Here is a 25,127-nt window from a genome sequence, read left to right as displayed (position 1 = left end):
TTAGTTTTTTAAAAAATTTATCAAATATATATATATATATAATTATAAATTTTTTTCATAATTTTATTTTTAATATGATAGTTACATAAAAAAATATAACAATATCAATAGTACATTATAAAATTATAAAGTACCAATAATTTATAACGTGTTTAGTTAAAAATGATCACATATCTTATTAATTAAAATTAATTCTTTCAAAAAATTTTAAAAATTTGAAAATAAATGATAAATTATTAATTATTTGAAAGACACAATACCTTTATAGAATACAAGATATAAGATATTTTTATAAAAATTTTTCTTTCAACAACGTAAATTTAAAAGAAAAATAAGTATTTTTTATAAGAAAAGAATATCTAAAGTACATAATGTGATTACCAAAATATAACTACGTAAGTTATTATTAATATAGTAATATAAATTTTAAATATATTAATATAAAATAAACAAATAATTTTTTTAAATAAGTATAGAAATTATTATATAAAAACTAATTTAAAAGTTACAAAAACTTGAGGATATGATATTAAATTAATTAAGTGAAAAATATTAGTAAATTAAATAATTAAGACATAAATCTATCACATAATAAAAAATAATACATATAAAAATATTAAATTATATAATATTTTTTATATTTTTAAATACATATCTCATATATAAATATAGTTTCTAAAATTTTGGGGGGAGGGGGGGACGAGGCCACTACTCGCCCCCTCTAAGTCCGTCCCTGGAGTTAAGCATCATTTTGATCTTTAAGATATAGGCCAAAAAATTTTTATTACATACAAAATCGTTCATAAAATTTAACATGGTTTTAATTTTTAAAATCGTTCTTATCTTAGAGACCAAAATCGTACGAAAATATCAGCAAAAGTAAAAGCAAAAGTAAATCATAGACAATTTCTTCTTTTTTTTTTTTTTTCTTTTTCTTCTTCCCTTCTTCTTTGTACGAGTAGAAATGCTCACTTTTTTTTCTTTTTTTTATTTTATAATTTTTTATTATGAATAATTTTGTCTAAAATTTTAATATTTAAGTAAAAAAAATAATTTTAGAATTTAGTTTTAAATTTTAGAAATAATTATATATACATAAAAATAAAAAAATTTTTGACCTATATCTTAATAATAAAAAACAAAATTATACTTAATTCTAATACTTACAAGTTACGAGGTACAAGTTTAAAAGAAAACATAAAAAAGTCCAAAAAATTATATCGGTTTGATCTATTAATTTTATATTTTAATAAATTAAAAATTTATTTCACCGTATCCAATTTTTACACACAGAGTAGCGAGTTGTTCACGTAAAAGTAAAACATAGCCAATAATTAATACCAGCTTGGGCCTGGACATCTTTATTTTTGTTTTTGTTAAATAAAATCTTAACATCTTCATATTTTCACATATTTTAGTATTTATTTAATTTTAATAAAAATATTTAATGATATATTTTATTAATATTAATATTTATTTTTTATTATGTGTATAAATAACAGACAAACAAGGAATAAGACTCTGACTCAATTCTAATTTTATTTATGAGTTTAAATTCTGTCTAAAATCATTCTTATTCTATCTAAAAATTAAAAATTTTTCGATAAAATTTTACACTCGACTCTACTCGTAATAAATCAATATTTTTTCAATCAAATATAATATTTAATTATTCTATATTTTAAAATATACTAATAAAACATAAAATACAAAATTAAATTCGTATTAAAATTAAAAATAATACCATCATAATAAAATCTATGTTAAAATTATAAAAAAAAAAAAGAACATATGAGTATAATCTCTATAAAAAATGTAAGTAAAAAGAATATGATTAGATTTAAAACTAGCACCAAATTCTATCCAAAGGTCAGAGTTACCAATCTACTCAAAGACATTAAACCAGAATGAATATTTGCAAATAAGGTTAGCATTCTCATCCCTACAAACTGGTGACAGTACCTTATCTGTTCCAACTTTCTAAATACGTAATGATATGCAAACCAAAAAAAATTGTAGTTATCCAACAAACAATAATAACACTCAGTTAGCTAAGTGCTAAAATACCTCACCTAAAAAACCTAGGTGCTAAAATATCTCACGAAAGTCTCTCTTGAAAGGATTACATACAAAGGGTGTGACATACACTTTTAATTTAAGCAATAAATAAAAGATAAAAAATTAGAAAAAAGAGGAAGTAGAAGTAGAAGAGAGAAGGGAGAAAAAAAATAACCTATATTTAAGCTAACTACTGTCATTTGTAATTCGAATAAGCAATTTTTTTCCTCTTCTTAAAAATGAAACTAATTTGTATATGTATTTCTTTTAAGGAAACTGTTGTTTTATATCTCATTTGAAAAGATCAACCCTATTGGCCAATTTTCATCAATTCTTTCATTAACAATTTAATACAGTGTTTTTAATCATTTTTCACATGTCAAAATAGTTACACTTGCATAGTAGAAATAGTAACTAATTTACTCCAAATTAAATTTAAAAAAAAGTATATATAAATTAAAAAAAAAATCAACAAAGTTTTCAAGAAGGAGATGTTAACCACGCAACTATCTCTTCTCTAATGTTCGTTTTTCAAACACAACTGATACGAGTAATGTTATATATATGATCATGGTTCTTCAATTGTAAAACCTATGCTATCAACTACATGACACTATATATACGTGTAAAGTACTTCTATTAGAAAGGATACTATTTCTTTTTTTTTTTCCTATAGATTGCTGTAGAATAATTTGTTCTATTGCAATTTATAGTAGCCTAAATAAACCCTCTTGAATCCGAGTTTCAGGGATTTGTGAATGTCACCATTGTTGGATGTATACTACCAAAATCATCATCAGAATAAAGGGTCTTGATACTATTATTGTTTTTAGGCTATTCAAATTGAGAAGCTCTAGAAGAGGTAAATAATAATCTCTTTATCTCTTCACTCGTATTCATATGTATTATTATTATTATTATTATTATTATTATTATTATTATTATTATTATTATTATTATTATTACATTTTGTGTATATGTAATAATAATAATAATAATAATAATAATAATAATAATAATAATGTAAACCAAAACAGTCCAACCTCAGTACCTCACAGGAAAAACGTGCCCTCAGCATTATCCGTTTTAGAAAAATAAAAACTAAAACGTCTTGCCATATTTTTTGGGTTCAAAAAATCATCTGAAAAACATGATAGAGTAATTCAAAAGCACATGAATAAAAAATTGAAATTTGAATTGCTATTTTTACATGACCTAATGAATTTTTATTTGAAACTTGAAGATCTTTTTTATTTTTTTATTTTTTTAATTTTCAACTCATTATAATATTTTACGTTGTTAAAGATCTTAACTCAAAACAATTCTACAATGATAAAATTATTAAAGATTGGTATTTTATATTTTTAATCAACAACATATAAATTGTTTTATGATTTTCAATATCTGATTGTTTAACTTTTTTTTAAAAGAAAAAAATGAATTAAATTTGATTTAACTGAGAATTTTTTTAAAAAATAAAACATTAAAAATAAATTAAAGAAAGAAGAAAAGCTTTATCCTGCCATCAAGTCACTGTTCAAACTTCCACGTAAAATCCTTGACCTGTTACTTTTTGCCATATGTAACTAACTTTGATCCCAGATGCTAGCAAAGCATTTTAATTAAGTTCCATGATTAGCTTTATGAAATTCAAACTATTAAAAGAAATTTTTTATAATCATGACACTTCCCTTGTATAGAATGCAGCATCTCCTTGACTCATTGTGGGAATGCCACCAATGACCTTCACAAAATTTCCCAATTAGTTATCAATCTACGTATACATACATGCACATAACAATTAATGCATAATAATATATATAAGAATGGTTATTATTATTGTTGTTGTTTAGTGTAACATATGTTAGGTTTTTGTGTCATATTAATAAAGAAGATTAATCACATTTTAGGAAATACAAATATAAGTATTATATGTTAATAATATATCCTTATTCTATATTCCAAACGTAAAGGAGAAAAAAAAATTTAAGAAAGTATTTAAAATTTTTAATGAAAAAATAATAAATTTGAATATGGTTTTAGAAATTCAAAATTCAAGAGATTTTAATCAGAAATTTTGGCTATTTAAAATAAGGAATTTTAATTCTCCTAAAGAGAAGGAATCTCATTTCTCCTATATCTCTCTATCTCATTTCAAATTACATTTGAATTCTTATATTCGAAATATTAAAATTTAAAAGAGTTCGATTACAATGTTCCCATAATTGCAAAACCTTATACCAAAATTAAAAAAGCAATAGCATCAAAGAATCTACACCCGTAGTAGTCTTCACACTTGCACTCTTCCTTATCTTAAATTCCCCAATCACGATCATAATCACCGTCTGATTTCTCAAAACAATTCCACAAACCGTGTTGCATAGCCTCTCATCTCAACTGCAAAATGGTTCTCAACAATGTTGATGAAGAATCAAGCAGAAAATCAAAAGCGTCATCAATGGTAAGGTACAACTCAGCATTGGGTCAGATAATGATGATTGGGGTAGTATGCTTCTGTTGCCCTGGAATGTTCAATGCACTATCAGGGATGGGTGGTGGAGGCCAAGTTGACCACACTGCCTCCAACAACTCCCAAACGGCACTCTACACCGCCTTCGCTGTCTTCGGCGTCCTCGGCGGTGGCATCTACAACATCCTTGGACCTCACCTTACGCTCTTCGCAGGTTGTTCCACCTATGTTGTTTACGCGGGTTCGTTCCTCTACTATAACCATCACAAGCACCAATCTTTTGCGGTTGTTGCTGGTGCACTCCTTGGTGTTGGTGCTGGTCTTCTTTGGGCTGCACAAGGTACACCGCCAATTTCGAACTTAAATTAAGTTGATCCCCAATCTTTTTTTTTTTATCCATTTTTAATTTTTTATTTGTTTGTTTTAGTGGAGAAAGCAGTTAATGTTGGGTGACAACTAATTGGAGATAAAAGGGTAAATACGACGTGGTTTTATTTAAAATAAGTTAATTGGTAAACGTGTTTAACATAGTCATAGAATTTCTGTTGGATAATCATTAGTTATTTTGACTAACATGACATTAGCTAGTTGAATGTACGATCGTCAAAATTAAATTCTTGTTTGGTTAGTTTCAAATAGGAAAAGTATAAAGAGCCAATGAAATATTTATACAATGTGTACAATGGAGGTTTAGGGAATATTAGAAATATAATCATTAGTGTTACTTTTTTCCATCAGCTAAAGCTTTTGGGATGAGTAGTACCATAACATAGTATTAGAGCACTAGATTCGAAAGGTCAAGAGTTCATCAAATTTGTGATTATTTGTTCATCAAATTGTGTATATCACATCATATCATATTGTATATGATAGTTATTGTGGGTGTGTGATGAAACATAGGTGCTATGATGACATCTTACCCTCCATCAAACAGAAAAGGGACTTACATATCAATTTTCTGGAGCATATTCAACATGGGGGGTGTAATTGGTGGCTTGATTCCTTTTATATTGAACTACCATCGCAGTGAAGCTGCTTCTGTCAATGATGGAACCTACATAGCCTTCATGTGCTTCATGTCATTGGGGACACTCTTGTCTTTGGCTATTTTGCCTGCAAGTAAGGTTGTACGCTTTCATCCATCCATACTTCAAAATTGCCAACACATACTCAGTGTTTTAATAGTTGAAGTAAAGATAAATTTATCAAATTATGTATTGAATCTAATACTTGTATCCATATCAATGCAATATAGGTTGTGCGCGACGATGGGACAAAGTGTAGCAGCATCATGTACTCAAATGTGTCCACTGAATGCTTTGAGATTCTCAAGTTGTTCCTCAATTGGAAGATGCTTCTAATTGTTCCTGCTGCATGGTCAAGCAATTTCTTCTACACCTACCAGTTCAACAATGTCAATGGGGCATTGTTCAATTTGAGGACTAGGGGTTTGAACAATGTGTTCTATTGGGGTGCACAAATGTTGGGGTCAGTTGGGATTGGACACATAATGGATTTCAGCTTCAAGAGTAGAAGGAAGAGGGGTATTGTGGGAATTTCATTGGTTGCTCTTCTTGGGTCTGCTATTTGGATTGGTGGACTCATCAATCAGATCAAGTACTCTTCAAATAATAATGGATTGACTGAAAAGTTGGATTTTAAGGACTCAGGGTCAAGATTTGCTGGTCCTTTTGTATTGTATTTTTGTTTTGGTTTGCTTGATGCCATCTTCCAAAGTATGGTTTATTGGGTCATTGGAGCACTTGCTGATGATTCTGAGATTCTTAGCAGGTAATTTTTGTAGAAAAGACTAAACTCTCTGATTTAGTTATTTGCTGAATTCTTTCTCTACTAGTATTTGATTCATCAATAGAAATAGGTAGTTTAATTATTAGGGGAGTATAAGTAATTTGTGATTAGCAAAAGGTTAAAATGTTTATTATTTTAGTCACTGGGACTTACTATATTTTCTCATAATACCCTAAAGAATAAAGATCACTTAATGCCAAATTAGTAGTTAAACTCAAAATACACAAACATTGTCCTTATTTTGACTATATTTAATTTCCAAGTTAATAGAAAATGGACAAATTTTGTCTCGAGATAGAGAAGTTTTGTTTATTGTTCTTATATCTTTCTTCTTTAATATCTCTTTTTTTTTTTCTAAAAATAATTACCAAACCAAATCTAGAAGATCAATAAACAAATTAATGTACAGGTCCCTGAAAAAACAATTTACTAACAAATTAGTCCTTGACATGCCACCAGTAGTAACATAATAATACCACGGCTAATTAAATATCTTTATAACAACTAAGTTGTCAGCGGTATTTTGATATTGGCGAAATTATGCAGATACACAGGGTTCTACAAAGGAATACAAAGTGCAGGAGCTGCAGTTGCTTGGCAAGTTGACACACACAAGGTGTCTCCAATGTCTCAATTGATTGTGAACTGGGTTCTCACTACAATAAGCTATCCATTACTTCTAACTGTTGTCATCTTAGCTGTGAAAGATGACAATAAGGATGAAAATAACAATGCCCGAGAATCTAGTTGAATCTGTCTTGTTCTTATGGCTATTTGATCTAGCTAGTTGATTGCTTTTATGAAATTGAAAATGTTTATCTCAGTGTATATGGAAGTGGAACTCATTTGTGTAAATGATAGAGACTAGTGAGAAAAGAAACTAGTCAGTTTGTTACAGAGTGATATAGGTTTATATACACCTAACTATAACCTGAGTTGTATTTATTAGACATCACACTTCAGCATGCACAACAAAATATAGCCTTAAACTTGGTGCTTGAGAACTTTTTCTTGGTGCATAAATAAAATATTTGTTATTGTTTTCTTTTCCTTATTTCATGAAGAAACATTGAGTCAATTTTCCGTTGTACTTGCTTTCTTTTTATTATTATCTTCTCCTATAGAAGTATGCACTTCTCAAATTTATTACTTTCAAAGTTTCAAAATAACTTCCATAGTTTTGATTTGTTTATACATTAAAAAATTAATATGTTTAGATGTAAAATAAATATAAATATATTTATTTTTAATTTATCAAAAAAAAGTTAAATCAACAATTATTTTAAAACAAAAAAATGTTAATTATCACTTTCTTAACATATTTACATGCACACAAAAATATAAATTATCAAATTAATTATTTATATAAAATATATTTTAAAACATAAAATACACACTAAAAATAAGTTGATGACTGATTTATAATATGTTAATAATATTTTTATTCTTTTTGATCAAAGATACATATTGCATTATATTCAATCAGGAAAAGAATATAATTTGTCCAAAATGCAGGACATTACAGCAAAAGAAGTGGATTTTTCCAAAAAATTTCTTCATACAAGTGAAAAAGAAGTGAACGAATAAACTAAAGAAGAAGAATTTTACCAAGATAAGTCTTGCTTGCTATTCCCCTTGCCTTCAATTAATCAATTCTTCCTATCTGATCGGTTTTAACCTAGTCGCCAATGCGGTCTTCTTTGACTTTCTTTGCAGCTACATCCTCCGTGAGAGTTTGGCAGTGTTTTGAATCATGTCCTAAACAAGCACAATAAGTACAAAACTTTCCAATGCCCTCATATTTAAGGCCAATTTCAATAGTCTTCTGATCTGGTCCTGCCAACTTAAGATTATCTTTCAGTTTTTTTTTGCCATTGGTCATCACTTTAGCCTTAATAATTCTGGTTTCCTTCCCTCTAACTTGGAAGAAACCAATATCTTCAACCTCACCTAGGCTTCTTCCCAATTTAGATCCAACCTCCAAGGTTTTGAACTGTTCTGTCATGCCCCAAAATTGAACCCAAATAGACCAACAACTTGGTCTTATCTTGGTTATTCCATTCTTTGTCCCCTTTTATAACTCAAAGTGTCCTCTATTTTGCCACTACCTCCTCTGTCTGGACCGATTTGAAAGAACGATTTGCTCAGAGTGATCTTCTCCGAATTGCTGAGTTGCAAGAAGAAATCTATGCACTTAAGCAGGGCACTCTGTCTGTCACCGAGTTCTACACATCACTGAAGTCTCTTTGGGAGGAACTCGACAGTTCTCGCCCTCTCCCGGTCTGTTCATGTCCAGCAACACTCACAGATCACAAGATTTTATAATTCGCTTTCTTAAGGGATTGGATGAACGGTTTTCGGTGGTGAGATCTCAAATACTTCTCCTAGACCAATTACCTCCAGCAACCAGAGTTTTTTGCATTGGTCATCCAACATGAACGACAGCTACAAGTTACCGCTGGGATTCTAGACGATCCACGTTCCATCACTGCCGCCGTCGATTCGCGGCACCCCTCACAAGGTCGCGGTCGCGGTCGCTTTTCCTCCGGCAAGGGTCGCGGTGGTTTTCCCTCCAACGCGGGACGTGGTGGTTCCTCTAAGTTCTGTACGCATTGCGGTCGTAATGGCCACACGATTGAAGTTTGTTATTCGAAACACGGGTTTCCATCAGGGCATCCACGTCACTCTGGTAGTCCACATCACTCCGTTGCTGTCACTGCCGCCACTCATTCAATCGCCCCTCCAGTGTATGATGAGAGGGCAGCCCTAGGTCATGTTGAAGGGCATACCCATCAGCCGAATCCAAACCCAATTTTGGACCTTTCACTAGCCCAACAACAAGCTCTCATAGCACTTCTCAAAAAGACTGAGTCTCCCTCTTCAGAATATAGAGATAATGGTTCATCAAATCAAAATGGGTTTTTGCCTAATCCGAGTACTCATTATCTTTGTTCTTCAAACACATTTTCTATTTTAAATAATTTTTCCAACAAAAATACCTTTTTAAATTTTTGGATTATTGATTCTGGTGCCACAGACCATATTGCATCAAACTTATCTTGGTTTATTTCATATTACAAAATCTCTCCCATTATCATTCACTTACCAAATAACACTAAAGTCACTACTTTCTATAAGGGTTTTGTGCAATTTTCTTCATCTTTAATCCTTCATGATGTTCTTTATCTGCCTTACTTTAATTTTAACATTATTTTCATATCCAAAATTACTTTCAATCTTCAATGTCAACTCACTTTTTCATCTTCTTCTTGCACTTTACAGACCAACACTTTGAGGACGATTGGCTTTGGTAGAATGAGAGAAGGCTTGTATGTTGTTGAAAATACTCTCACTCACACTCCATCAACTTCACATTCCATTCATACTATCAAAACAAAATCAACCATTACACCATCCAAGCTATGGCATTTTCGTTTGGGTCATCTTTCTGAACAATGACTTAATTATTTACATAAGTAATTTCCTTTTATTTCTATGCATTATGATAAAACTTGTGATATTTGTCATTTTTCTAAACAGAAGAAACTTTCATTTTCTCAAAGCTTTAATAAAGCTAATGCAATTTTTGATTTATTACATTTTGACATTTGGGGCCTGTTTCGACAAAATTCTATTCATAATCATAAATATTTCTTAACTGTCGTTGATGATTTTAGTCGCTTTACATGGGCTATTTTGTTAAAATCAAAAGGAGAAGTGCAAAATCATGTAAAGAATTTTATTACTTTAGTTGAAACACAATTCAACTCTAAAGTCAAAACTATCCGTTCCGATAATGGACCAGAATTTATTTTACATGATTTTTATGCTTCCAAGGGAATTATTCATCAACGTAGTTGTGTTGAAACCCCTCAACAAAATGGACGGGTAGAACGCAAGCATCAACATATTTTAAATATAGCTCGTGCTCTTATGTTTCAATCTAATTTACCATTATCTTTTTGGTCTTATACTGTTAAACATGCCGTTTATTTGCTTAATAGAGTTCCATCCTCTGCAATTAATTTTCAAACACCATTTGAGATTTTATTCAATCATCCACCAAATTATCATGATCTTAGAGTTTTTGGTTGTTTATGTTTTGTGTCTACCCTAATGACAAATAGATCAAAATTTGATCCAAGAGCCAAAAGGGGTGTTTTCATTGGATTTCAAAATGGTTTTAAAGGATATATCATTTATCTTTTGGATGACAAAAGGATTGAAATTTCTCGAAATGTTGTATTTGATGAATTAGTCTTTCCTTTGGTTCACACAAATGACCCAATTTCTCTCTCCAACCCAAATTCTGAACCAAACAATTTCTCTATCAACACACATAACCCAAAAAATACCAACCCTTCCAGTTGAACCCTCACCCATACCTATTGACCCAACTTGAATCCATAACAACCGAATCTCTTTTGAGGCCCACACCCTCCTCTTCTTCTGCACTAGACACTAGTCCACCATCACCTCCTCATCCCCTGTCACCTTCCTCACCACCTGAGCAACCCCATCCTCGTCATTCTGATCGACCTCACCGACCTCCAGCATATCTCTCTGATTACTTGTGCAATTCGTCTCTCACCTCTACCAATCAATCTCCCTCAAAGTGCAGGTATCCTTTATCTTCAGTCATGTCTTTTTCTTCTCTTTCATCTTCACATAAAAGGTTTCTATTATCTCTACATTCTGACGTTGAGCCAAAGTTCTTTAAAGATGCCAATCAACATCCCAATTGGCGTAGTGCTATGAAAGATGAGTTGGATGCTCTTGAGTTGAACAAAACTTGGCGTCTTGTTGATTGTCCTGCAGGTGTTAAGCCGGTTGGCTGTAAATGGGTCTATCGCATCAAACGCAAGCCTGATGGTTCAGTTGATCGATATAAGGCTCGCCTTGTGGCCAAAGGATTCACCCAGACTGAAGGTGTTGATTTCTTGGAAACCTTCTCTCCTGTTGTCAAGCCTGCCACCATTAGATTAGTTTTGGCATTGGCCTCTATGAAGCATTGGCCCATACATCAGTTAGATGTCAATAATGCTTTCTTACATGGGGATCTTTCTGAAGATGTTTACATGACTTTGCCACCCGAGTTCACATCTCCTCGCCCAAATCAATGCTGCAAGTTACTAAAGTCATTACATAGTCTACGACAATCTAGTCGTATGTGGTATGACAAACTTTCTCATCTTTTGCTATCCCATGGATATCAGCAGACTTTATCTGATTATAGTCTATTTGTTAAATTTACTGGTGCTCAAATTTGTATACTTCTAGTCTATGTTGATGACATCGTTCTCACCGGCGATTCTATTTCTGAACTTGCTTCCATTAAGTCTATTTTGCACCAGCACTTCCGAATTAAAGATTTGGGCCCTTTAAAATATTTTTTGGGTATTGAAGTAGCTCAATCAGCAAAGAGAATTTGCTTATCTCAGAGAAAATATTGTCTTGATCTTTTGGAGGATTCTGGTTTATTAGGTGCTAAACCTGCCTCTGTTCCAATGGATAGTTTCACAAGATTATATCAAGACAAAAGTCCCTTGCTATCTGACCCTTCTGTGTATCGCCGTTTGGTTGGGCGTCTTATCTACCTTACCACTACTCGACCAGACATCATGTATGCCACTCAACAATTAAGTCAATTTATGGCAACTCCTACTGAATCTCATCTTCAAGCTGCCAAGCATGTGTTACGATATCTAAAAACTAGCCCCGGCAAAGGAATTTTTTTTTCAAGAGAATCAGAAATTCAGCTTCTCGGCTTCAGTGACTCTAATTGGGCCGGATGTCCTGACACTCGGCGATCTTTAACAGGCTATTGTTTCTTCTTAGGCAACTCTTTAGTCTCTTGGAAGACCAAGAAACAAACCACCGTTGCCCGCTCATCCACTGAAGCAGAATATCGTGCACTTGCCAACACAACTTGTGAACTTCAATGGATAATAAATCTGTTACAATTTTTACGTATCTCTCCTATCCGCCCACCAGTTTTATATTGTGATAATCAAAGTGCTCTTCATATTACTGCTAATCCAGTTTTTCATGAATGGACCAAACATTTAGAGGTCGATTGTCACTTGGTTCGACAAAAAGCTCAAGCTGGAGTGATGAAATTTCTCCCCATTCCTTCTTCTGGGCAATTAGCTGACATCTTCACAAAGCCTTTGTCTCCTCAACCCTTCCATCTTAATCTCAATAAGTTTGGAGTTCTCGATATCTTTCATCCTCCAGCTTGCGGGGGCATATTAAACCATTCTTCTACCTTAGCCCATGACAACAACAAAGAAGTCTCACAGCCCACAAATTCAGCCCAACAGAATACATAAATTCAATTATAATTTTAGTCTTTATTATCTTTATCTTATCTTTAGTTGTTCCTATCTTCTTATCTTATCTTTATTTGATTTTATCTTTTATAGGACAATGCTCTATATATATTTAGTCACTTCAGTACAATTCAATCAATCAACAATCAATAAAAGTTATTTTCTTTGCTTTTCCTACTCTTTCACAATTTTATTACTACCTCCCCTGAATTTTTAGCAGCCTTTCACCTTTGAACGTGAAGAATGTAATTCTTGAAGAGCCATAGTGACCCTCTTTCAATTCTCACCACATCAATCTCCTTATCAAAGAAAAATTGAAATTGGTTATGACTCTTAATCTCCACCCGAAACCCCTCAGGTCTATTCCATATTGCTTTAAATGCATTCTTCATAGTGCCAACCGAAAAGGATCTTGTAGCAAAAACTCTACCAATTAAGTTCATTGCTAGTATGCATAAATTGCTAAGTTTAGATATATAACATATATTTGGTAGTGATGTTCGCAATGCGATTTGGATCGGTTTTGAGTCAAAAATTTATCCGATCTGAACAGTAATTTTACTTGCGGTGTGGTTTGGATTGGATGATTTCTTTAAAAAAATTCAATCCGATCCGATCTAATTTCAAGCGGTTTGGATTGGATTGAATTTTCAGTTTTGTAAATTAAAAAAATTAAATATATATAACAAGTCCCAACATCAAATTTTAAATAACCAACAATGACATAACAAGTCTCAACAATATCTTAAAATAATATTATAGTTAATTGTGCAATTTGGATTGGATTGGATCGGTTATAAAAAGTAGATCCGAAATCCGATCCGATCCAGCTGTTTGCAAAAAATAAAATCCAATAAAATCCAAATTAGTGCGGTTTTAATCGATTTTCGGTTTGAAATGGATTAGATGAACGGTTTAATTTAGATCGGTTTAAATTTAAACACCCCTAATATTTGGTGTCTGAATGTCTAAAACAATTTTAAAAATTTTAATATCCAAATTTAAAGATCATTATTTGCAGTTGTTCTTTTCTCTTCTTTAATTTTGTAGCTGTTCTGTAAACATTCTCCTCTTCATCTTCAAAATCAAACAATTATAGCTAGTGCGAGCAACGTAGTTAGGAGCTCGAATAATCCACGCTCTAATAGAAGCGTTTCTAGGAGAACCAGCAGAAATAAAGATTCGCATTTGTCAGAATGGCGGAGGTATGGGTCGTAACCAGTTCTGGTCAATACTAACCTAGGCCTTTTTTGGTTACCCAAACTATAATGTAAGTAATAGTTCTTATTTGTTGTGTTTCTGGATATAAACTTGACTCATTCACTTTCAATTTTTATTGAATTTGTCCATAGACTGTAAGTAAGAAGTTGTATAAGTTGTTTTTGTGGGCAGATAAAATTAGATAAAATTTTGGTATTTGTATGTATGTTAGTGTTGCTGATTATTGTAGTTATTCTCTTTTTAAAATTGGATAAGTAATTTGGCCAATTGTATCTTCCACAAAACAAATGAGATGTGCATATGCATATTTTGCTCCTATACATGTTTCTATCTTAAAAAAAAATGAAAATTGACAGTTTCATATTACTATTATTTGCATATTTTAGGAAAAAAAAATATATCAATACTAATTCATTCATAAAGTTATAATTCATCTTCATAATATAAAAACACAACTAAAACAAAATTGTCAAAATAAAAGCCTTATAAAGTTGTCGAAACAAAGTTACTAAAAGGGGTAAGTATTATTTTAGTCCCTAATGTTTAGAGTCAAAATCGAAATCGTCCTCAACGTAATTTTTTATTTAGAATCGTCCTTAACGTTTTATTTCGTATTAAAATCATCCTTTTAACTTTTTACGGACAAAAATATCCTCCACCACCACCAACACCTTTACCACCACCACCACCTCCCTTACTCCACCACCACCACCTCCCTTACTTCCATCAAATACTAATAATCAGATTCAAGAACACCAATAATAACACATCATTCAAATCCAGAAACAACAATATCAAATTCAACAACTAAATCAACACACAACAACAATGAAATCAGAAAATAATAAATCAAAATCATATTAGAAGTAGAAGCAGAAGCAAAAGCAGAAGCTCAAGTAGAAGCTCAAGCAGAAGCAGAAAGCAGATGCCGAAGCAAGAAGCAGAAGCCGAAGCAAGAAACAGAAACAAAGGCTGAAGCAAGAAACCGAAGCGGGGAGGTGCAGCGGCGAGGAGCAGTGGCGAGAATGCGGTGGTGAAGAGCAATGGTGCAGAAGCAGAAGCTCTTGCCGGCACCGTCCCTCCTCCCCCCCTTCCCCTTCCCCCTTCCCCCTTCCCCCTCTCCCTTTCCCCTTTTCCTTCCCTCCTCCTTCGCGTCCTTTCCCATTTCCCGATCTCCCCTTTCCCCTCGCTTCTTTTCTTTTATTTTTTTAATTTTATTAGGATAAGGATAATTTAGTAATAAAAATTAAAATTTTTTTTTTAAAAAAGGACAATTTTAATACTAAATAAAACGTTAAGAACGATTCTAAATAAAAAATTACGTTAGGAACGGTTTCGATTCTGACCCTAAATATTAGGGACTAAAATAATACTTACCCCTTACTAAAATAATATAAAATACTAATCTATTTACCAAATATGTCAAAGTTGCTAAAATAAAGGTCTTATAAAGCCACAATAGTTGGATCTTAATTAAGAAAGCATTCAAAGTAAATAGTCCAAATAAAATAGAAAGACAAAAACACCGAATGTTTTTTATATATAATAATTTAATTCATTATTTTTTGGTTTTGGATAACTTGAATTCAAGAATAGACACAAATCTCATAAAATTTTTAAGTTTTGATACAGTCTCGTGTGTTGTACTTTACATGGGATTAAGTGGATTAGTTCTTGCTAGATTGGTGCTGGCTGGTGAGGTGATTGTAAGTGGAGTGCTTGCTAATAGAGTACTGCTTGGTGGCATGATTGTAAATGAAGTGCTTGCATTGCTAATGGAGTGTTTATAACTTTGGATAACTTTCTTTAAAAAAGAAGTTTTGTTGGCCTAACAGTAATGGAAGATACTTATGGATAAAATATGTAAAATAATTAATAAAATTGACAAGAGTGTTTATTTGATAAAAAATCATATAAATTACTTTTGTGAATCGGTTGATTGTCATTAATTTCTAACAGAATCTACTTATCTACTTAACATATTAAAATTGGGTTTTTCTCCAATTAATGAAGGTGACGTGTCGATCTCTCATGATTCTGTTTTTTCTCCAAAATGAACTTTCTTATTTTCTATTCTAAATTTATTTTATAAAAAATATATTTATTATAATTATATTATAATTAATATTTAATGAATAATACATAATTATACTAATTTAGGAACATATTTTTATTTTTAGAAAGTACTATTTTCATGTAATTAAAGCACTCTTCTCTCTTCTAAAATTATTTTTAGAAAAATATCTTTATTATAATTATATTACAATTAGCATTTAATGAATAATGCATGATTATACTAATTTAGGAAAATATCTTTATTTTTAAAAAGTACTATTCTCATGTAATAAAAGTACTATTCTCTCTTCTAAAATTATTTTTAGAAAAATATCTTTATTATAATTATATTACAATTAGCATTTAATGAATAATGCATGATTATACCAATTTAAAAAAATATCTTTATTATAATCATATAAAATAATCTACTTAATCTACTTAATATACTAAAATTGGATTTTCCCCCAATTAATGAAAGTAAGGTGTCAATTTCTCATGAATTTATTTTCTTTTCAAAATAAAGACACTATTCTCTCTTCTAAATTTATTTTAAAAAATATCTTTACTAGAATTATATTACAATTAGCATTTAATAAATAATGCATAATTATACTGATTTAAAAAATATCTTAATTATAATTATATAAAAATTTAAACATAAATTTATAATTCTAATTGCTATAAATATGATACTAACGTTCATAGTGGTAAATTGATATTGCAATAATTAATTTCTATAATTATTTTTGTACTACTAAAGGCTATATATAGTGTTTCTTTGTGGTTAGTGAGTCCAAATCTAAGAATCAAAACAATTTTTTTCTAATCTGTTATTCTTTTTTTTATTGGGCAATTGTTTCTAAGGAGCTTTGTAGGTCAAGTTCAAGTCACATCCTCTCTACGTTTTCTACGTTTGTCCAAAAATATTCGAAGTGGAGCATATAATGAGATTGAATTTCCTCAATTTAGGTTCAATTTTGAAAAATTCGTACCAACCTTGAAGATGCAATTCAAAGATTGGTACTATATTTAAAATTTTTTCTCTTAAGCTTTTTGTATTAAAAATAATTTTATGACATATTGTATTTTTTTTCAGAAACTACCGGTCTTTTGGTGCATTAATGCAATGCCATTGAAGAGAATAAAAGTCAATTTAATTTGACAATTTTAACAAGAAGATAGTCTGAATTTGTACCGATTCTAAGTATTCGATCTTATGATGTTATTTCGGTTAGTTATTACGAGAATGACTCTAATCTATACGTATCTAAGGATTAGAATAGATTAAATATTATTTAAATAATTTAGTTCTAATATTGGTAGTTGATTAAATTAGTTTTAGAGAAATTTAAATTGTTGTCTCAATTTATATATTATGACTATTCTTTATGGATATGTTATTTTTAAACTTTTTAATATAATTTTTTTTAAGTTTGTTTTCTTTTTTGATATATGTATCACCTTTTTTTTGTATTTCAGATTAGTAATGCAATTATTAAGAAAAATATAATTCATCAATAAATTAGAATAATTAAAAGTTTAATTAAGATTAACTAACATCTGTTTTGGACACAAGATTGATTAATTAAAATTAAGGCGTGAAAAAGGAAAAAGAGTCACAATACGTGGTTTTGCTTTTTTGCTAATAATATAAAAATATGTGAAAGAAAAAAAATTAAAATATCACCATTTAAAAAAAACTGTTAATCATACATATGAAAAGGGATTGGGAAATATACATGGATATAAAAAATAAAAAATTATTACTCGATAGTAGAATAAAAAATAATCATATATATATATATAAAAAAATAATCATAACAAAAAAATAATTAGCATATGTGACTTAAATTTTTATATGTACAATTAATATATATATATATATATATATATATATATATATATATATTTAGAATTATTTAACAAAATTAATATATATGTATAGATAAATAAAAAAAATTATTATAATTTATAAAAATTACACATATGATGACATTAATAATAAAGAATAAAAAAATTATTGAACGATTGTAGACTCAAAAAAAATTAATTATGATAAAAAAAATTAATTAATATATACGATTTAAATATATTTACATATATAAACTACATAAAAAAAGTATTTAGAATTATTTAAAACAATAAATATATTCTAAAAATAAAAAAATTATTAACTAAACAATTGAATAATTAATATATATATATATATATATATATATATACACGGAAATTAGTATGATTTATGAATATTATTACGTATATGATGGTATTAATGGAAAAAACAAAATTAGTATAATTATTGTAGGCTAAAAAAATTATTTATAATAAAAAATCAAAAAATAATTAATATATGTGACTTAATATATGTGTATTTAAATAAGGAAAGATTTAAAATTATTTAAACAAAATAAATAAATATATTCTACGAATAAAAAAATCATTGACTAATCGATTAATATATACTAGTAGTATAAATAAAAAATTATTAAATAGAAAAGAAATAGTATGTTTTTAATTTTGGGAATAAAACGTAAATAATTATAATATAATAATTTGTTTAATTATTAATATTTATAATTATTATTTTAAATCATAAATTTAGAGAAAAAAAAGTCTATTAACAAAAACGATTAATAACTATATTAGAGTTGATAGACATAACACTAGATTAAGAAAAAATAAACGCAATTACTACAATTTAAATTAATTTTAATAAAATAATTTAAAATTATAATTTTAAACTTATCACGTGCATAGTACGAATTATTGAACAATTTATTATCATGTACATGACACGGATTATTAAACAATTTCTCATGAATTTTTTTTCCAAAATAAAAATACTATTTTTACTTATAATTATTATTCTTTATCAACTCTTTCATTTAAACACTAAAATTATTTATTAATTTTTTTATTTTTATTCCTCACATTTATTAAAAATTTATTTTCAATAATTTAGGTATTAATTGTTGTTATTTAATTAACTTATTTTAAGTATTTACTTATTAAAATTTTCGATATTAATTATACCTCAATTACAGTATTAAGACTTTGAACATAATTTCAATTTAATTTTGGACAATATCAAAAAATATATATATATATATATATATATATATATATATATGATATTTTAGATATTAATTATTATTATCTATTAACTTATTTTAGGTTTTTAATTATTAAAATATTAGATATTAATTATATTCTGTCTACCATGTTAAGCCTTTAGACATAATCCCAATTTAATTTTACAGCAAATATATATAATATTAAATTAAAAGAGTAGATTTTAATTTTACATAAAATAATATAATAGATATAGAGTATAAATAAATTTACTTGACAAATATAATTATTTATAGTGTGATATTTTATTACGATAACATATCTTTGTGCATTGACTCCCTATATAGCAATAATATATATATATATATATATTTAGTTTGTTATTTTTCCATTACATGACATATTTTTTATTATATTTCAAATTTAGAGTTTCTTTCATCTAACATTGCAGTGAAAGAATAACAAGTAAAAAAAAATGAAAAAAAACATGCGAACATTCTAAACATGATTACCACTAATCTTTTTTTCTTTAGTTTTCAAATATATTATTTATTTTATTTATTTAGAGTAATAATTAAATTTATTATAACTATAGTAAAATTATCTTTAAACTATTAGTATTATTAGTAAATTTTAAAAATTATTGACATATTATTAGTATATATAATAAGCAGTAATTTTTTTTCATGTTTATTATTTAAAAAATTTATAATTTTCACATAGTCTTTATTCTATTTTTTCCCATACCTAATGACTGTTGACTACGATCCTATTAATAGTATCACCTATAGTAGATTATACGAAGAGAGAGTATGAAAAATAAAAACAAGAATTATAAGGCTACAAAAAGTTCCATTCAAGTTTGACAAGAGTAAGACGGTTTACATAGAAATAGTTATAATAGATGATAAGATTAATTGATTCATTTACTAAATTTTTTCAAGTAATGCTAAGTTCAATTTATAAATAGAGTTTAATTTTGATGCACTGACAGTGTAAAGCGTTTTACATAGTCGTGCAATCACATCTGTTCTTTTGGATGACCATTCACGCGGTCAATGTGAAATGTATTTATTTTTATTGATGTGTCATTACATAATTGGATACACGTGTAAAACTACTTTACACTGTTAGTGTATCAAAATTAAATTCTTATAAATATTTGTAGTTTATATTTGAAGTTAATTTTATAAGTACACCATTTCACAAGTCAAAGACAATTCTTTTTAATAGCTTTGTAAATGCTAATAGCTTTTATATTTAATTTATTTTGCAATACGATAAAATTCATTGTTCAATCAAGTTAAAGGCAATTCTTTTTAATAGCTTTGTAAATGCTAATAGTTTTTATATTTAATTTGTTTTGCAATACAATAAAATTCATTGTTCACTCAAAAATTATTTGACAAAAATATTTGAGAATGAATTGGTAGAAAGGAAAGTCTATGTCTTCTCAAATTTTGAGATCGAGAAATCAAGCGGAATATATCTTCTGACTGTACACACGTGCAAAATATCTTTTAAGATGGAGTCAGGTATAATACATTTGGTCGATGATCGTAAAATTCTGGATAATCATTTTAATTTGCTTACTCATGCTGATATATTGAAACAAACAAATGAACGATTCTACTTATTTGGTATGTAACTTATTTATATTAACCCACACAAAATTATTTTTCTTTTGATTTTAGGTTTTGCTAAAAAATTGTATAATAGCATCATTTTATCGATAACAAAATATTTAACAGTTTATTTATGAAAATATTTGAAATTGTATTGTGACTTTTTTTAAAGGTATATCCTTTTATTAATATACTATTGTTAGTTTTAACGTTTAATATAAAATAAATCAGTAAATTCTTTTTATTTTATACACATTCGAAGTTATAATTTCTTATATTATTCACTCATTTGTCCTTAATTTGGTACTTTTAATTCAATTTTTTTGTTCAATTAGATGTTATTAGATTCTTGACTAGAAAAGAAAAACTCATATCATGGTCAAAAAATAGAGAGAAGTGACCAGTACATTGTGATTGATCTTCATGATTTGCAGTATGTAAAATTTTAATATGAATATTTCTTTAGGTTATAATTATGTGTTGTGGTGCAAATTTTTTTTCTTTATATATTACTACTTACTCCCTTAATTCTCACTTTCATTCAAAAATGAGAAAAAAAATAAGATGTACACTATGAGATCAATTTACAATCCAATTACTTGATCATCTATGTGATCACCAAGCAACCAAATACATAATTTATTCTCTAATTTATAAAATTTAACAAAGACATTGGTAAACATATTGGTTTCGCATTTATTTATATATTTTATTTATTTATGTTATATTTGTAATTATATTATATCTATTTTTATCAATATATTTTTAAAAAAATATCGTTAGTATTAGTACATTGTGTATTAAATAAATTAAATGATAGAAACACGTAGTTATTTTCTTTTTCAGTCAAGATTAAGTAAAATACTGTAATTTAGACTTGCAATATCAACATATTAATAGTAAAATGAAGAAAAAATGTAATATTATATCAAAAAAAATTTTTAAATCATAATTGTAATTTATGATTGAAATCATAATTTAAATATTTTAAACGGGATAATTTCATTTAGAGAATTCATAATTCAAACATAATTTTTATACACTTAATAGCTACATTCGAGTTAATACATTTGATACTATATTTAAAAATGTTCGGTAGGTCGGGTACCGGACGGTTCGGGTTGATACTTCGGTTGGTGGGAGGGAGATCGCCTGGTTCTGGGCTGCTGGGATGGAGAGGGTGTGGACGATTTCCCGAGCACTTTGTGTGGAGAGGGGGGTGTCACCTGCAAGGACACTCCGACGTTCTAGTTAGTGAAATATGCAGGCGAATAAGGGTTGAGTGGTGTGTGACGTACCTTGGGGGAAGGGTAGGTCCTTCCCCATATATACCGTGTCAGAGGTGGGCCCTGCAGGGACAGACCCACCTTCTTCGAGGCCTCCCTTGCACAGCTGTGGCAAGGCTGTCAGGGATGCGTGTCAGGGACGCGTGTCCGGGTCGGAATCTGAGTGTCTCGCCCCCGACCGTTCGGGTCGGGTGCTGCTCGGGTCGGGCCGGCCCGTAAACTGCTTGGGCCAGGCCGTAACAGTACCCCCGACGCGCCAGCAACGACTGTGAGGATAGTTGGTGGCGCGTCATCTCCTTTCTCGTGTGGCGTCGTCAGGCCGGCCGTCCGTGGGGTGGACGTGCCTTTTGTGCGTGTGTCCGTTCGTTGTTGGAATGACAGTTTGTCGCCTCGTTCTTCGCGCAGGACATTTAATGCTCATAATGGGCTGGGAAACCCCGTATGCAAAGACTATTTTGCCCCCAGGTCTTTTGCGCTTCCTGGGTGGCAGTTTTAAACAGTTTTGCTTTGATCTTTTCCCTTTACACTCTTGCTCCTACTATCTCATTCTTCTTTACCCAGAAAATCCTAGACTATCCCAGAGCTTCGTTCTAGCATCTCCGTGCATCTTTCCTTCTTCCTTCTCAGTTTTCGCAACCGATTCACGTAATCTTTGATCCTCTCTCTTTTCTGCTTTATTGTCGTACGTTTACTGCTTGCATTAGCTCCATGTTATTGTTGTTTTTGTCTGATCCTTGTTGCTAGATGACTTTCTAGTGCCAAGTAAATGTGTTAGGGGAGGGGTACCATTCCAGGATAGGCTTTTAGGTGGCTTGCATGATAGGTATAGCTTTAGCCATGCTTGATCTTAACTGTTGAATAGGATGGACACAATTTCTGGGTTTTTCTTGGACTCCCGACCTCATAGACTAATGGAGTGGTACCCCCACTGTAGGTATGCCCCGTGTTGTTTCCTGGGCTTCTCCTTCCGCCGCGAACTATGACCCCTACGCTTGGGTGACCTCCGATGTGAAGCACTCGCCGAATCAGATGGATCTGGAGGAGTTGACGGAGTTCCGGCAAGCCGGGTATCTGTGCGGGGGGACAGACGAGGAGGCCAATTATGACTCCTTCGTTCCTGCCCCCCATGAGCGGCTGTATGAGATTAATTTTTGCTCCCCCCGGGATTGCCGACTGGATTTGGTTTTACAAAGCCATGTTCACCCAGGTTGGCGTCCGCATACCGTTTTCCGACTTTCAGATATCGCTTCTTAATCGCATATCCGTGTCGCCGTCGCAGCTTCATCCGAACAACCGGGCTTCTATCCGCTGTTTCGAGATGGTTTGTGAATATCTCGAGCTGCCGGTGTCGGTGGATGTCTTTCTCTTCTTCTTCAACCTTATCAACCCTTCCAAACAAGGGAAAGCGAGGAAAGGGTTCCTATCTTTTCGATTTGCCCAAGGTCGGAGGGTATTTGGCTTGTTCGAGGGCTCCTATCATGGGTTCAAAGACAAATATTTCAAAGTTCGTCCCGTCAAAAGTCGCCATCCCTTTTGGTTGTCGCTAGAGGGAGAACGCCTCATCCCGACGTATTGGAGCTTCGGGGTGGGGTCTAACACCTTCATTAAGGTGACCTACAAGGGGATGTCTCCTGTAAACAAGAGAATTGCCGACGTGTTGTTTGCGATTTTTGGAAGGAACCCTATGAACCCCCACCTCCTTATGGGTGAACGGGAGGCCGCCAGGAGTTATATTTGTGAGCTGTTTTGTCTTGTACTTTTGCATCGTTTATTTTTTAATTTGTCTTTTACCGACTTTACGACTGACGCATTTGTTTGTCTATTGTAGTGGAGATGTCTGCTTCGGTAACCGGTCTTGAGGGCCTAGTTAAGACCTTTTTGGAGAATAGTGACGAGGAAAAGGCCGACGAGAAGGTCGCCGGGAAGTCTGGGGACCTCACTGATGAAAAGAAGGCTGCTGTGACTTCTCCTCGAGACACAGAGACGTCTGACAAGAACTCTGTCGGGGCGCGAACTTCTCCCGTTCTCGATGAGACGGCCGTTGTTGGGCACTCGTCCCCTTCTCGTCAAGAGGATGATGACTTGAAGCTCATCCCCACTCCTAAGAGGCGAAGGGCATCCTCCAGCCCGGAAGGAACCCTTACCGTGATGGAAAGGAATTTTGACGCTGCCGCCTTCCTTGACTCCCAGCTGATCCCTGGCACGGAGGACCATTTCCATGGCACCGAATTGGCAGGCCAAGCGAGGTGGATGTATCGTACTCTGCTCTGTGGAGCTGTGATAGCTCGGAAAGCCGAGTTCGAGTTGTCGGGGATGCAGGCGCTTCGAAGGAAACTTGAGTCTTCTGTCAAGGCGAACAACGATTTCAAAGTTCAAGTCGAGTCGCTCCAGGGGCAGCTGTCCGAGGCAGGGGAGAAGCTCAAGGCTGCTGAGGAGAAAGCAGCCTCTACTGAGGAGAAGTTGAAAGCCTCCGATGAGACTGTGTCCCGTTTGGTCGAGCGGGAGATGACTTTTGAGAGCCAGTTGAATGCCGCGCAGGGTCGGGTGGTCGCTGTGGAGAAGGAGCGTGACGCAGTTGTCTCGTCGGCTGACGCTGCGCGAGCTGAGGCGAAAGAGCTAAAAAGGAAATATAAGGCGGTCAGAGAGCAGGGAAAGAACGCGATCTTTATGACTGAAGAGGCTCTCAAGGCCCAGGTGAAGATCGTGGTCCCAGAATTCGACACGTCGGCTATTGGAGTCTTCAAAACAATCCAGGATGGCAAGATTGTCGACATGCCCCGGAAGTGAACTCTTGTAACTTGTATTTTTGCCTGGCTTTGTAAAGTACTTTGTTGCAACCGTTAAGACCTTTGTTACTCTTTAATGGTCGCCTGGTCGGCTTCTAATTATCACCTTTATCTTGTTTGTTTAGTTGCGTTTATGTTTTGTTACCGTTTTTCTGGCGTGGGCTTATTGCTTGTGTCCGTTTTGCCGTTTACGTTGGTAACATGGTCGTTAGCCAAACAATATTCATGAACATGGTAGGCATTTGATAAAAGTAAATCATTGGAAATTAGCATTTGATAAAACTAAACATCTATCTAGCACGTCAGGCCGCTTGGCCGGTGTGCCCAAGCTATGAATAGAATCTCCTCAGGTTACCTGCATTCCATGTTCTCGGGATTTCTTTGCCGTCGAGTTTTTCCAGCTTATAAGC

At 31.5% G+C, this 25,127-nt stretch overlaps 1 protein-coding gene across 1 annotated transcript; it reads left to right on the top strand.

The window, feature by feature from the left end:
- Nucleotides 1-4,438: 4,438 nt before the first annotated feature.
- Nucleotides 4,439-7,088, top strand: LOC107608078 (UNC93-like protein 1). The gene is made up of 4 exons (XM_016309965.3): nt 4,439-4,868; nt 5,429-5,652; nt 5,784-6,319; nt 6,884-7,088. Exons 1-4 carry the CDS (start codon nt 4,463-4,465, stop codon nt 7,086-7,088), a joined length of 1,371 nt encoding a protein of 456 aa, XP_016165451.1. The 5' UTR covers nt 4,439-4,462.
- The last annotated feature ends 18,039 nt before the right edge of the window (nt 7,089-25,127 follow it).

Source organism: Arachis ipaensis, chromosome B7, assembly GCF_059453495.1.
Source record: "Arachis ipaensis isolate K30076 ecotype BB chromosome B7, ASM5945349v1, whole genome shotgun sequence".
NCBI classification, from domain to species: domain Eukaryota; kingdom Viridiplantae; phylum Streptophyta; class Magnoliopsida; order Fabales; family Fabaceae; genus Arachis; species Arachis ipaensis.
This window is presented reverse-complemented; position numbering and strand designations above follow the sequence as displayed.

What these genes read in the sequence shown, in the direction of transcription:
- LOC107608078 (XM_016309965.3), top strand. Translation starts at nt 4,463, where the DNA reads ATGGTTCTCAACAATGTTGATGAAGAATCAAGCAGAAAATCAAAAGCG. An exon ending in TCTTCTTTGGGCTGCACAAG is followed by an intron (nt 4,869 to 5,428) that starts GTACACCGCCAA and finishes GATGAAACATAG; the next exon opens with GTGCTATGATGACATCTTAC. An exon ending in GATTCTGAGATTCTTAGCAG is followed by an intron (nt 6,320 to 6,883) that starts GTAATTTTTGTA and finishes GAAATTATGCAG; the next exon opens with ATACACAGGGTTCTACAAAG.